Raw genomic sequence first — 15,303 nt, forward strand, 5'->3', positions numbered from 1 at the left:
AGAGAAAACCGACCACTTATGGCATGTGGTATAATGAAGGTATTTCCAGCTCTGTTGCTTCCTGAAATGCAGCAGGAGAAACCAGCTCCAGTAACCTTGGCAGCAGCAGGGTCCACCACTGGAGAGAACAAGCCATCCTAACGCCAACACAGAAACAGGACATGTAGCTTTTATGAATCAGTGATGGCTTGCCTTTTAACAAGTCCAGATTAAGCTCTCTTTTATAGACGTTTTGTAAATGATGTTCAGATTACAGCCAGGCTGAAGCAAAGATTAAAGGTACTTACATTAATTAAACAAAATCACTTTTTAGTACAGTAATTTTGCACTCCTAGTAGGAGAAAGAATAATACAATAAGAATTTGATAGCAATAAGAAGACTATAAATCAAGAGCACAGAGAATTGAAACTCATCCCATAATGATTTAATTAACTCAGCAGTATTCTTCTAATGCTAAAGCATTATTAAATTCCAACTAACGCCCCCTCTGTTTAGGAAATGGAACAAAATCGTATCTGCAAGCTCTGGAGCAATGCACAAACATCCTGTTACCACTCCAATGAACTTGCAAGTTCATTCTTCCCCTGTGCATCCACACACAAACACCACCTAAGTGAAGATGGACATTTCAAACAGATTTCCACTTTAAATGTGGGCATGGTTCACTGCCCAGGGAATTACAGCAAGTCCAAAGTAGCCTTTTTCTAGCTGTGAGTAAACAGCATTACTCCTGATACTTAAGCAACCACTGTGCTGATGGTCTGAAAATGAACAAACTAAACACTGGCTTTGCCTTCCATCCCTAGAAGCAGATGCCAGCAAGCAAGCAAAAAATTGGGCATCTTCCCAATCCTGCACTATGCATGTCCACAGCATGCATTGGGGCATCACCTTCAGCTCAGCTGTAGGTGTTGGCACAGCTTGGTAAGGGCTGTCTCAGCTCTCTCCTCAAAGGACTTTGCGGTCAATTCGCCTGCTCATTGCTGGCAACAACGTCATGCCACAAGGTCATGCAGGATACACAGCAGGGTCTCTAACCTATGAGCTGGTGCTTTCTTGTATCTGTCCTACTGGGCAGCAGAGGTCCAAAAAGGTTTCTATCCAAAAGGCCTAAAGTTGACCTGAACACACACCTCGAGTCCAGACAGCACAGACAGCAAGGAGAGCTGAGACTCAGCACAGACATTCCCACTATGCTGAGCAACTCCTTAAAGGCTATCAGTATAAAATTATGTCTGATTCATCTCAATCATTCACTTATGGTATAATTGCAATCACTCAATACAGTTCTGGGCTTTTTTTTTATTCCCTACTGCACTGATGTTTACACCCAAACCCACTCCTGCCTGCTTTGCCAGATATAGACAGAACCAGACTTTCTCTCATGTTACATTTTCCCGTTTTCCCCTGCATTCTCAGCCTGCTAGTTTCTCAACTATTCAGTTCCTGAGCAAAGCACAGAACAGCTAAACTATATTCTCACCATGCCATTAATTAATTATAACACAAGTAATGTTGCACAACAAAAATGTACAAGGCAACACAGATGCACACATAAAAATCCAGTGTGAACACACAAATGCGCTGCTACCGCAGCGTATACTACAGACTGCTCAGTATTTACACAAGGCATCCTAAAGATTAATTGCAATGGCATTACTACTGTAAAACAGCTCTTTACAACAACTGCAAGCATTAATGTGTGGCTGAACACCCGGCAGGTCCACCAGCACGTGTGCAGCAGGGCATGTTTAGGTCAGGCTGGTCCCATCCTACAGAGTGTGTGCCAGACCACCCTTGGCTGGGGAATGCGTCCCCTGGCACACTGCCCCTGGTCCTGACCACGCAGCCCTCCTCCCAGCACACTCCCACTGCCGGAGCATCACTTATGGGTGGGGAGCCAAAATGCTCCTGGGAGTGGGGCCAGGTTTGTGTCATTAAAAACAAAAACTCTCAACAAATAGCAGACTTCTGGGTTTCCATGTGAGATGCCCTTAATATTTCCAGTAATTCATGGTGGGACTGTGGCTACTGTTCTGGTACTTTCCAAAAGCAAGACCGAACAGACTCATTGCTTTCTACCACCAAGCTGCTCACTGTAACAGGTGTGAGGAAGGAGAAACAGCAGCTTTGACTTCGTGCTGGCAGACCATATGAGAGGCTTCAGCTGAAAAGCCTGGAGCCCCACAGACTGCCCAGCACGAACAGTGCTGAGGACTGCCTTTAGCTTACTCCAGCAGACTCATTAGTCTTCAGGTGTTTGCTACTCTTTTCTTCAGTCACAGGCAAATGAAACTTGTGAGCTCACCCCTGCTGATTTCTTCGGGGATAACAGGACAACATCCTTACATGACACAGAGGACAAGATAATGCAACCTCTTTCCTACACTGTTCATCAAATTCAGTTCATTTAGTTTGGGAAACTGTTACTTCTCCAAACAAGAAAGGGGCACCCAGGGAAGTGCAAGGCCTGTCTTCATACAGTGAGATCAGAGCCCTGCAATGGCTGCTTGATCTTTCCCAATTTTTCCAGACACAATCATAACTTTCTTAGAAAAAAGGCATCAGACTTAAACAAGCCTCAGAGCAACCTACATATGATTTATTTATTTAGCTTAAGAGTCTGGCTTTAAAGAAAGATTTGAGAGAAACATATCATGGGTAATACCCATGAAAACCAGTATTTTAAAGTTGGGCCAAAGGGATTGCCTGGTCCTTGACCTAAGGAATTGTCCAGCTACAGCATTTAGCCTGTTCAGAGAAAGTAAAGTCCTGTTGGCACAATCTGATGGCATTTTTCATTTTCAGAATGTTTTGTTGCTAAAGGCTATTCAGCTGCAGCATTAAGAACAAACTTTGCTGCGCACATGCAAAATCCAACTTAGTGCATCAAGTTTTCATTGAACAAACGTTTGTATTTTCACACAGCTTTTCTTCTGGAAATCTACATCCTTGTCTCCAGAAGAGCCAGCATAAAAGTTTTACGGGAAGAAGGAAAAACACAACCAAAAAGTGCATCATAACATGTAATTAAAATAATTAAATCTAAGAAGTCTGTTTACAAGAGTTCCCTTGAAGGGCAACTAAATCTGGAAAAAAGAATGGCACAAATTTATACCCGTTTGTGAATTTAATTTGCTAGAAAAGAGTAAATAATTTTGGTCCATCAAACTGCTATTTGGAAGTTTGCCTGGGCTGTATAGAGGGGGGATGTGAGAAATTTGCCCTATTTTTACAGTTGAAAGCTTCATTGACTCGCACAAGATACTTTAGCCTAATATCCTGTGGCACTGCAGTGACCTACATGTAATTATTGCGTGCTTTTTCCAAAATATTTGTACACAACCAGAAATTATAACCTAAGTTACCAACCAGTTCTTAGTTTATACCAGCAACACAAAGATGAACTTCAATTAGTGGTAACCTAGCTGTCTCATGTTTTTAGCAATCTTTTGGACAAATGTTTGGTCTTGGTTTGGTGTAATTTTCTGGTTTCCATTTTTCTTAGACAAACATATTTATCCTCTTAAGTAAATGATATTTTAAAACCTTTCAGCTGTCCCTTCTCCCAGCCCGCAATCACTGTACCCCTCAGACACAGGGTGATCTCCTGTTTCTATGTGTGCATGTGTTTTACAAGCAACGACATGGGGAAATGAGGAGAAAAAAATATCACAATGTCCCATGGTATCACCCAAAAAATGTCCTTCCTGCTCCTACCTTTAACCTGCCCTTCCCAGCATCAAAAGTGGAGCACTCACATGCTCACAGATGTCTGCTGAAGTTTCTCATGGTCAGGTTCCATAACAAGAGGCAGATGGTGATACTTAAGAGGACAGAGAGGCACATGATGAAGGAGGAAGCACAAGCATGTACTGATCAGGTAGCTCCTCTCCCATGATCCTCCTGCTGAAGCTTACAGACAACACTGCTCTCAACTAAAGAACTTTAGAGGTTTTTGGCAACTACTGCTTGAAGGGTCATGCTTTCTCCAAACTCAAGACTTCGGTGGTGTCTTATCCCACCAGTAGCTGAAGTATCTATGGACTCAACAGCACAGCTAGTTGGTACTTTTGTCCAATGTACTCACCAGCTGGTTGACTACATTACTAAAGCTTCAGCAGTGCCAATTTACAGAACCATGTGCCATTCACTATCAACAGGTCAACATCTACCATTCTCACTGCAGAGCTTAACCCGAAGTGGGCTGTTTCCACCTGCAGAACTCTAACAAAGAAAATCAGCACTGAACTCCAAAGGAGCATGTTCAAGTAATTTCTTAATCTCTGCCACCAGATGTGTTTGGTCACACCACCGCTATCAGCCCAGACCACGGCGCTGTAGAAGTTGCTCAGTGCATGACAGCCTTTGAAACATAACCTAAAAGTTCAGTTATTTCTCTTTTACTGCTAAATTATGTCAGTTATTCAACCTGCCTGTGGGCTACAAAAAAAAATAATAGAAAAAAGGTAGTATCTACAAAAAAAAAAAAAAAAAAATTAATTTAGGTTTTCTTCCGTAACAGGGAATATTATCCAGAGTCAAACAAGAAAAATCTGCAATGACTTCGATCAGCCTAACATTCCAGCTTTGCCTCTCAGATAGATATATTGATGCTGCCATTAAATGACTATCCCATTTGCCTACATGTGTTTTTAGTTTTGTGCTAGTACAGAAGACCCATTATTTCTCACTGTTCTCTGTCTTCTGGGGAACAGCTGTGATGCGTTCCTGCAGCCATCAAGCTTTAAAAGCAGTATTCACTGCCTGCCTGGCAGCAGAGCTAGAGGCAGCATACTGCTCTCTGCTGTGGTGAAATCAGTACCATTATCCAACAGATCTCAGCAAATATAGTATATAAAAAAATATTCCAAATATGTGCACTTTTTGGAAGCAAGATAAAGAAAATGATTCATCATCATAAGAAAACAAACAAAACCCACCTACTGAAAACAATAAGGTTTATTGCAGCATTGTTTTACTGCTTTTACTTTTCTTTGCTGAGCCAAGAAAGAGCATGAAGTAAATGCAGAGCAGTGCACAAGCAATGTTACAACCCCGTTGTTAAAAAAAGTGGTGGAATGCTCCAGCCCTGGTAGTGTTCGATGCCAGGTTGGACAGAACCTTGGCTGACATGGTGTAATGTGAGGAGTCCCTGCCCATAGCAGGGGTGTTGAAACTTGATGATCTTGGAGTCCTTTCCAACCCATTCTATGACTCCGTGATCAGCAGCATCCTCACAAGAAATGTGAGGAAAAGAACACTTTCCTATCCTTCCCTCACACTGAACCACAGTTTCTCATCTGCCCCCAATTAGTCAATAAACTGAAATGAACAATATATGTGTATCTACAGAAGAAGCCATTGCTGTCCAACAAGATTTACTTCCTCATCTTGCACCCTAAAATGCTTTACCACTACAACGGATTAAACGGATTAAAAATTTCAGCAGCAAGCATATCTACACAGTATTTATTTCATTTTAGGCTTTCAAAAGGCTTGTCAAAATTTTCTATTTTAAAATTAGGTAGATTTATTTAAAAAGTAAAACTTAGGGGACAAAAAATCTACTTTTATTCCGTCTTTATAGCCATCTTCTTATTTCTTATATACATTAAAAGATTGTTTACTTGTATTTATATGCTCTTAACCACTAGTTTCTAAATTCCATCAAAAACTGACACACAGATCACCTAAGAGCTTTTCAGGCTTTACAGAGTGATCTTTATGGTGGCTTGGTTAATTTTATTAAGGCATAAAGCTAAAAGGCAAAGAGTTCCTGAAACTAGAGAATACTTGGAAAGGTAAACGCAGGTAGATCAGCGCCTCAGTTTGTCTCAGAAAGGCAGCTTATGCTGCTGTCCTGATGGCAAGTGCCAGGAGGCAGAATTGCCCCTTGTTTTGTCTCCCTGGAGTCAGGTTAGCACTGCCTTGGTAGAACAGCCTCTCTGCTTTAGCCAGCACCCAGACCTCTGATAAGGTCCTGCTGAATTCTCAACAGGATGACTCTAATTTTCCTCTACAGCATCCTTCGGTTATCTGTCTTGTACGTTTAAAAAAATACAGCAAAACCAATGAAGATGCACTGTGTCTTTCAAGAAAACAGACAGCCATTTATGGCAATGTAAAGCAATACAGAGGATGCAAAGGCATACATCAGTCTACTGCACGTAGCTTAGCTGTGCACCCAAACCCCTTTATCAGTCAGAGCAGATGCAGGAGCTAGTTACAAACTAATTGAGCATTGATACAGAACACCATCCTATTTTTGGGTACTCACAGAACTGTTCTAAGCCAATAATCAGTAAGAGCAGCCCATCTTTTCATCCCATGCGAGTCAGCACGGTTTACAAAATACAGTTTTTTTTAGCCAAGCTTTAGTCTTTAAATGTGTTCAAGGACTGACACAAAATAGGTGGTTGGTTGTTTCTCAGAGAGTGGAATAGGACAGAAGAAAAACTGCAGTGTCACTGAGGTTATCGCTCTGGACCACGTGAGAGCTTGGTCTGTGCTGTCTTCACTGCCAAGAACCCAGAGAGCCACTCAACCAGCTTTCCATGGAACAGTGCTCTGTTTAAATCCCATTATAAAGAGCTGTGCCTAGTTACATGCTCTAATAACATTACTTTGGTTTTTGAGCAGCTTCATGAAAAACAGCAAAATGAAGCAGCACCATGTGCTTAAACAGCTGTTCAGTATTTTTGTGGCACCTAGAATATGCAGTATAATATGCACAAATGTTCCTCTAACTCTAAGCTAATTAACTTGACTTTGAATTAGTAAGTCGTTACTTAACAAAATCCAAAAAATATTAGGCATTACCACTTCATTCACAATGTGCACACATCTGAAACAAGACTTGATTCAGTTTTAGACTTCATTCTTACAAGCCTTTTAAAAAAGGACTGAAGCCTGTTTAAAGACACTCTCCCAGCCAGTGCTGCCCTACTCACAGACAAGGTATACAAGTATTTCTACTTATCTTGAAACTCTCTACCCTCAAAATGAAATAATCCACTCCTGGTCTGAAAATGAATGGATGATCCAAAGCTTTGTCCCATACTCACATGCTTACTAGCGGGTTGACCCTGAGGTAAAGATCCAGGGGCCAGCACTGGAGAGCTTGCAGGGCTACAAAGTTCTGGGAAGGGATTTGGGATGGCCGGCAAAGATGATGTTCTGAATTGCTGTTCTTCTTCTTGAAGGCGCCTATAAACACAGAAGCACTAAGCATTAAGAGGAGCAAACTGGCATCACTAGACCTGGATCTCCTGCCCCACCATTTACAATAATGATACTAAGGAAAAGGAACCAACATCACTCTTTTTCTAAGCAACTACTATACCATTAGAGCAACTGCAAGCTCAAAGTAGTTAACTGCATATTAAAAATGACCAATCTGGCATCTATGGTTTGTTGGTTATAACTTTATTAGTTGGGTGCGTAACTGAGGTAACTATGCAAATAAATAGAAATATCTGTCTCTACTCGCTGTTGTAAGTACTAGCTGACAAGCTTAAGCTCTGTGTGCCATAAAGTCAGTTAAGCTCTTCCAAACTAACGTGAAAGAGGAGAGCACAATGGCATTCACTTGGAGCCAAATTCCATGTGGATCTGCAAACGAAGGTGTATCCCTGTAAAATCTCTAAGCTGACACTGAAACCAATATCGTCACCTCATTACAATACCAGATGCCATCTCCAGGCAACCTGGCATTTCCTAGTGGAAATGCAAAGACTCAGCTTGAGCAATAAATTGCAATTACACCCTCCCATCTTACGTCAGTTGCACAGTTACAGTTCAGATGAGTTTGTATCTCCGGAGATATACCACATGATTCCACACAGGACCAACAGATCTTCAGTCTCCAGTTTGTGACACATCTGCACTGCCCACATCAACGAAAGGAAAACTAAAGCCTCCCAGTTGCCACAGAAAAGCTTGAAAACATGCATGAGCTACTCATGACCACACAGACAGCTTTAGGGTTCCCTACCGTCAGGGCATTACCACTGAAGACGTACTCAGTCACCTAGGTGACTCTGCAGCAGGCTGGCCTGCCAACGCCTTTGCAGAACGCACCATCTAGTGGCAACCGTGGAAGTTTCCAGAGACAACCCACTGACTGCTGGGTTTGAAATACAGACCATTAAAAACCCAACCTGCTCTCATTTTTCCCATGCCTTTGCTTAACAGAGCTGCCTGGGAGACAACTACCGGGTTTGCCTGTGGCAGCGCATCCCACCCTGGGCACGCTCGCTGTCTCTGTACCAGAACATGTGGGCTGAGAAAAATAACTACTGGGAAATCTGCTCTGCAGGTAACTATCCTGCAATTTAGTTGCCTTGGTGTTCCTCCATAAATGAGCCTTGCAGATTTGGGTTGTTTTTGTTTTTTGTGTGTTTTTTTTTTTTTTCCTAGAAATAGCAGGTTCCAACCATAACTATGAGCCATACAAACAACTACTTGACCTGTTTGATTTTTTTTTTGCTTACTGTGTGTGCACTTCACTACAGCACAGGGTAAAGGACAGTGTAGTACTTCGACCCAGTAGACTTGTATCAGCAGCTCTATACTGCAAGTTTCTGACCGACCTCCATTATAAGAAGTGGAACTACAGGCACTGCAAGATTTGAAAGCTGTAGTTTTCTTAAAATAGGAATTCACTATGCTTCGCTCTGCTCTGCCTGTACTGCTGCAGTGCACCATTTACCTCAAGGCTGATATACATATGAAACTGTGCTCTTAAGAGAATTACCACAGTCAACCCTTCTTTCATAGACCCCGCTCAATGGAGGTTGAGATAACCCTGAATAAAAGTTCACTATTTTTTTTAACGGTAAACACACAATGTTCTTGTGCGTATGAAAGTACAAGAGTTCAGAAAGGCAGCGTTCTCAAAAAAGAATTGCTGAGTCTTGAAATGCCACAAATAGTTTAAATGAAGTGCTTTGATTGAGATATTTACAAAACATTGACAGTTATAGTGCTCTAGAGAGTGCATTTTCTAGTTACAGCCCTATTCAAAGTTAAATATGAAATACTTGTAAAAACAACTGCATCATTAGCTGACTTGGTTGTATTGCAGTTACTCCATATTACACATTCATATAGAAAAACTGACTGTCTTAAGAATACCATTTCTATAGGAAATACATTAGCAGAAAGAAGTAGAAGCAACCCTTTCCACATCTGTGATTTTTCTTCTATTATTATTACTTCCCATTTCTTTTGGAGAAGACACTGTTAACTACAAGGAAAGGAACACTCCAAATCTGTGATTCAAGCATTTACCTACTCATGCTGATAGGCGCTCCTTTCCTCCTACTGCCTAAAAAGAAGATTTTAAGAATCTCAGCATCACCTACGGACACTCTCATCACTACCAAGAGTATTCCACTTGAAGCCTAAATTCAAGACCCCATCCTGACAACATGGAAACAAACCCTTTTTTGTTATGACTCACATACTGTACACCTCAGGTGAAAGAGCTGAAAGTGTTCTAGGAAGAACACTTAAGTAACAATGATGTGCTCCTTGTTCGTTTGTCTCTGACCAGTCAGGAAACCTCTACAAAGACAGGATTTTTTTTGTGTATCAAAACTACCTGAATGTGCCGCCTTCTATCTGCATGATCTTACATTTTATAAAACCAAGAAGCTGTCAGTAGGCACCATACCTGAGAGAACAATTATAAACAGCTTGAAAATAAGTCCTAACATGGATATAATGTTTTCAATTAGTAAAATAACATACAATTTGTACAACAGATCTGTACAAATGGTACATTTCTACACGTCTGCTACTACAGATACATCGAACCATTGATTAAAAACAAGGATGAAAAGGTGACATTTTTTAATTTTACAGAGTATATTGAATATCTATGTCCTTCACCTACCTGGTATATCATTTTTCCTACGCAAAAGGCCAGTCCAACACTACTCTGCTCCTAACAAAGTTGATCTATTTTAAAACTTAGTTCTTTCAAAGCCAGATGAAGACAACTTTAACAAAAAGTAGGCAAGTCCTTTGTTCTTACCTTACTGCCATAATGCGCACTGGCTGAGACCGCTGCACCTTCTGCCTTGGAGACATGGGCTGCAGCGCACCTGATCCTGAAGACGGCAACTGACTGCGGCTGAGTTGACCATTGTGAAGGAGCGGAGTGGTTTCCGACTGCATACTGCACGTAGAGTATAAACTTTCAAATGAGGAATTCATGTCATTTACCAGAGCTTCTAGGTCCACATCGTCATCTGAAAGACAAAATGAAGGCAGTGTGACACATTTGGAAATCCCAGATAAAGAAGTCTGGAAAGACCAAAGACTAAGTTTACATAAAGTTATACACAATTTTATAGTTATATGTTGATAGTACATTTTTTTTTTTAATTGCAGAAATTATTGATTTACTTTAGAGCAGAAATGGTGGAGATTTATTTTGTCTTCCTTGGTGAAAAGCTACTGGTACAGAATGAAGTATTCCTACTATAGTATTTACTATATAAATATGTACATTATATGTATATAAATATATATGTAAATCATTCAAATTTGGTGGGATTTTTAGTAATGTCAATGCTAATGTGAAACCGCTTCACTTACTGAAAAACCGACATACATTTCAAAAGTATATCACTTACAAATACCTCAGTTCAGCTTGTCAATCTATCAAGTTCAGATTGTCATACACTGTAATAAACACTTTGCAAGATCCAGTAATTTAGAAGAAAAAACAAGGCAATATTGCAGAAGTCAATAGGTGGAAGAAACACTCCTCTGCTGTATGCATTGGAAAGCAATCATTATAGTTTGCTAAAAGTCCCTTCTGTATTTCTGCATATTTTTGTGATACAGGGGTATTAACGATCATAATTACTCTGCAAGAAAACAGAACTCCATGAGCCCTTTGCACTAACCACTCTCTGAACTCCTATTGCAGAGCACTGTAATTACTCCCTAGCCACAAGTTACGTCACTCCCTATCAGGAGTTCAGCGGGCTGACGAACACACACATCGATATCTGCTTCTGGTTACTGCACAGCCACTGCCTGAACAACTACTTAAGACCAAATACAACTCTGAGCATCCAAAAATATGCCCTTATTTTCCAGCCGTATCAATCAGACTGGTAAAAATATACCACTGCTGTCTGAAAACTCTGAATCTCACAACTCTTCATGACACGAATGGAAAGCAGATCCAAGCAATGGAGCCAGCAAACATCTACACAATGCTATGCAATTAAAATAAGCTTTTCACTCCAAATATTTTGATACCTATACTCTTGCCATGTTTTCTAGGTAAATAACCACCATTCAGCTTGTAACCACTTAGAATACTTTCTTTAAGATACCATGAACAATTTGGTGTAAATCGATTTAATTTGGTATCAGTATCACCTTCCTTGACAATATAATCTGAAACAGCACTACTCAGTTTCTGTCCACCATCAACATGCCTCTATAACTACAAAGGGATGAGGAGCACAGCAACTGTTTTGGACCCTGACAATCCCAGTTTTCTGTGTTGGATGAATCAAAGATCTGCTCAGATTTAAACAGGTGCTTGTCATGTCCCTACATCTGAGCGCTATTAAATGACTTGAAATACTACATTCCTCCCTGAAAGGCAGCAGGCCTTTACCAAAGTAAAAACCACTTAGTCTTCTCTGAAAACACACTCACACGATTTCTAGGTTTGAACATGTGTTAAAAAGCAAAACAAACCCATCAACCCACAAACAGGTTTCTTCCTTTCATTCCTGTATGGTTATTTCCCTCGGTCTCCGTACTTAACAGCTACTACCCTAGCACTAGGACTCACCTTCACTAGGCTACACCAACTTCTTTGTCTATCAGCTAGTTCACACATTTTCAATAATCTAGACTTTGCTTTGCTTGGACAAAGTCTACAGTAATTTTCCTGCTATTTTTGGGGATCTCAAGACAGAGTTGCAATTTAAATTTCATTCCATCCTCCAGATTCTTATTGTATTTGGAGAGGACATATTGACAACACTTCTTGAGCAATCACAAGGGAACCAAAGCAGTAGGAGTATAAAGAGGGAGAGGCTGAATTACAAGGCTTTTGAATTTTATCATTCATCTGAAGTACCAGAAAACTGAGCTATAGGGTGTCACATGGCTGTCAACTAAAAGCTATGGGGCTGGATGAAGGAGACATAAAAGACAGACCCTGGCCACAGAGTCAGGGAGTAAATTACAGCAACTAACAGCAATTGTCTAGCTGGGTAAAAAAAGAAAGCGAAGAAAGTCAAGGCATACATTCTGTGAAAGTCCGTATGGCTTAGTCCCTGAGGGTGCTAATTTATTAACAACTTAGACAAAGCTATTAGCATGCAAGATGTTTAAGTTTTCAGATGATAGTAACATGGGAGGAATGATTAAGAGTCAGCTCAAGCTATCCCTGAATAATCAAATAGGCACAAAGGTGTAATATGAAGTCTAATATGCATAAAATGATGCACTTCATGCAAAATACTAAGCAAACCAAGTACATAGTTTAAAGCATTGAATTACCATTAGAAGGCTTTTAAGCATATCAATTACACACCTAAATTCAATTTCCAACAGGACAGGCACTGACAAGGTGCACACAGAGTTCTCATGATAATATGATGCACTGAAGTCCAGAATCTGGTTTCACTCCTCTGTCAGCTCCTTTTCTCTGTGGGTGCACTGCAGCTAATAATAGCCCTCAGTCTTGCTGTAAAACTTTTGCAGAAGTGCAGATCCTTAAGCTTTTTGAAGACAAAGCCTGCAACCTCGAATTTCGTACAGTTTCATCTCTAAACAAAAGCATTTATTGGTAAATACCATTATGTTTTGGAGAGATTTCAGCACGCTGCAATTGAAAACTCACTGCTGCAGCCTACCTCGGAAGTGCCAGCAGATGTCTCAGCCTGCCAAGTAATCCAGTATGCTACTTGTGATGGCCTTCTACAGAACTTAACTAAATAAAAATCAAATAAGAAATCCCTGGGATTTCTAAGCCACTTCGACCATTTGCAGATGTACTATTCAGAAGGATATTTCATACACAGTACAATCCTTCAAAGTATCTTAATCTACCAACCAGTGAGATCTACCCTCTATCAAGATCATCCTACATGGGAAAAAAGAAAAAACCCAGAAGCTCACAAAACTGATTTTGAGGAGACTTGCTAGTTAACAGCAAAATTTGAAGGTCTTTGGGCTTTAAGCCAGTATGGCATCACACTGTTCCTCTTAGTGTGCACACACAAATTGGTGACTGACCCGGAAGGATCACTTTTGTAGGCTACAGCAGACAGAGCTGCAGGTAAGCTGAGAAGCCTCCAGCTCTCATCTATCTTGCAGATGTGCTTCCAGGGATACTAAAAGCTATTTTCCTTAATCTGCACTGAATTCTGCCGTAAGATCAAGGAGTATGAAAGTGGATATTTGAGGTCTGTTTCTTCCTCTCTCACTTGAACAGTATAGGGGCCAGTTTGCCACTTCCATGTACAAACATGCAAGCAGCCTTTTGCTTTTTAAAGTAATTTTTAAAGGAAAACACCAGCAAAACCTAGCTCTGACATACTTCTGCTAGTAGACAGGAAAACTGGCAGTTTTGTAGACTTCTGATACCATAACAAAATACTTGGCATGTCTGCACGCAATGTTCTTTCCCAAACTAGAATCAAAGTGCATACACTGGCAGCTGTCTGAACTTCATTTTGCTTCTTTACCCACAGTGTTGTTAAACTTTGGTTTTGTTCACAAACCAGCCCTGCTGGATGTTACAAGTAGTATTTTTTGTAAAGTAAATCATTATCTTAATTACAAGAAAAAAAATTTAAAAGTTCAACTCAAGGAAAGAAGAAAACTTTGTTATAAAACCTCTTACTGACCTAGCGAGCTAAGCTATCACGTCCCACAAAAACTGGAGCACCATTTGAGTGTTTTCCATCATACCATAAGAGGGATAATAAGCCCTAAATTAGGCCTGAGCAAACTTTAATCTGTGCTTAACCATGTCCCACTTGTCTTTCCACTTCTAGCCCTTTTCTATCCCTTAGATCCCAATTTATTTGTTTTGGTGGCGGTTGGCTCTGACGTGTCAAGCTCAGCTAAAAGGACTAAGCGGGATCTTGCTTATTCTGAAGTGACGTAAAGCTGAAATGAGCCCTGCACAGCTTCATCCATGCCAGCCTCCCAAAGAAAGCAGGTATTTCCATGGCTGTCAAAAGGCTCACCACACTGCAGAAATTCTGTTTACTGAAAAAAAGAGCTGAACATGGAAAGAATCCCAGCTTTGCCCTACAGATCAGGATGCATTTCATGTCTCTAAACGGCAGCTCAACAAATACCTTTCCCTTTAAACATAAGCCTTGCAGTTCATAGGTAATACTATGAAAAAATCATAGGATTTAAATTACCTGTGATTTAAGAGGCTTTTAAAAACTGTATACATACATAAATTATTTCCTTCTTGTTGACTCATTTCAGAATTATCCAGCATTATCCCTCGTATCAGCTCACAGAGAAGACAGATGCAAGTGCTACCAGGAACTCAGCAGAAGACTTATGAAAAGGCTATACCACTATTCTGTCACCATGGAAGTAAATCTGATACTACATGAAGCCTAACAGCATGTACATAAACAAGCATTGATATTACAGTAAGGCAGCTGTTGATCGATCATCTATTCCTATTTGACAGCCTAACCCCTGCAATCAGTTCCCTGAAATGAGTTTCAGTGCAGCACATTCAAGATCCAGCTTAACAAAGTAAAGAAGCTAAAATATAATTAATACAAGATTTCATAGACTCAGAGAATGGTTTCAGTTGGAAAGGACATTAAAGCTCCTCCAGTTCCAACCTCCCTGCCATGGGTAGGGACACCTTCCACTAGACCAGACTACTCAAAGCCCCATCCAACCTGGCCTTGAACACTGCCAGGGATGGAGCATCCACAACTTCCCTGGGCAACTTGTGCCAGTGTCTCACCACCCTCATAGTCAAGAACTTCTTCCTAGTATCTAATTTAAATCTCTCCTCTTTCAGTTTAAAGCTATTCCCCTTTGTCCTGTCACTACGTGCCCTTGTAAAAAAAGTCCCTCTCCAGATCTCTTGTAGGCCCCCTTGAAGTATTTCACTCAAGTTTAGCTCAGTAGAGAATGATAATGAAGTGCGAAGTAGGCCCTCCTGCACACGTTAATTGACCCTCCAGGAGACAGACAGAAACAGTGAGACAAAAGGAACATACAGTTACATATACTCTAGCATCCCAGATTGATGATGCAGTGGAACA

General features: G+C 40.6%; 1 protein-coding gene across 7 annotated transcripts in view; it reads right to left on the reverse strand.

Moving 5' to 3' along the window:
* GRB10 (growth factor receptor bound protein 10) overlaps positions 1–15,303 on the reverse strand; it is a 148,684-nt gene that overhangs the window by 46,214 nt on the left and 87,167 nt on the right. For all 7 annotated transcript variants that reach the window (XR_010610091.1, XM_065667719.1, XM_065667715.1 and 4 more), the window contains 2 exons: positions 10,044–10,260; positions 7,069–7,210 (listed from right to left, as the gene is read on the reverse strand). Coding sequence is in view for 6 of the 7 variants with exons in the window: in XM_065667719.1 (XP_065523791.1) it covers positions 7,069–7,210; positions 10,044–10,260 (359 nt within the window). In the remaining variant the exon portion in view is untranslated. The remainder of the gene's footprint in view (positions 1–7,068; positions 7,211–10,043; positions 10,261–15,303) is intronic.

This window comes from Lathamus discolor, chromosome 2 (assembly GCF_037157495.1).
Source record: "Lathamus discolor isolate bLatDis1 chromosome 2, bLatDis1.hap1, whole genome shotgun sequence".
In the NCBI taxonomy this organism is placed as follows: Eukaryota; Metazoa; Chordata; class Aves; order Psittaciformes; family Psittacidae; genus Lathamus; species Lathamus discolor.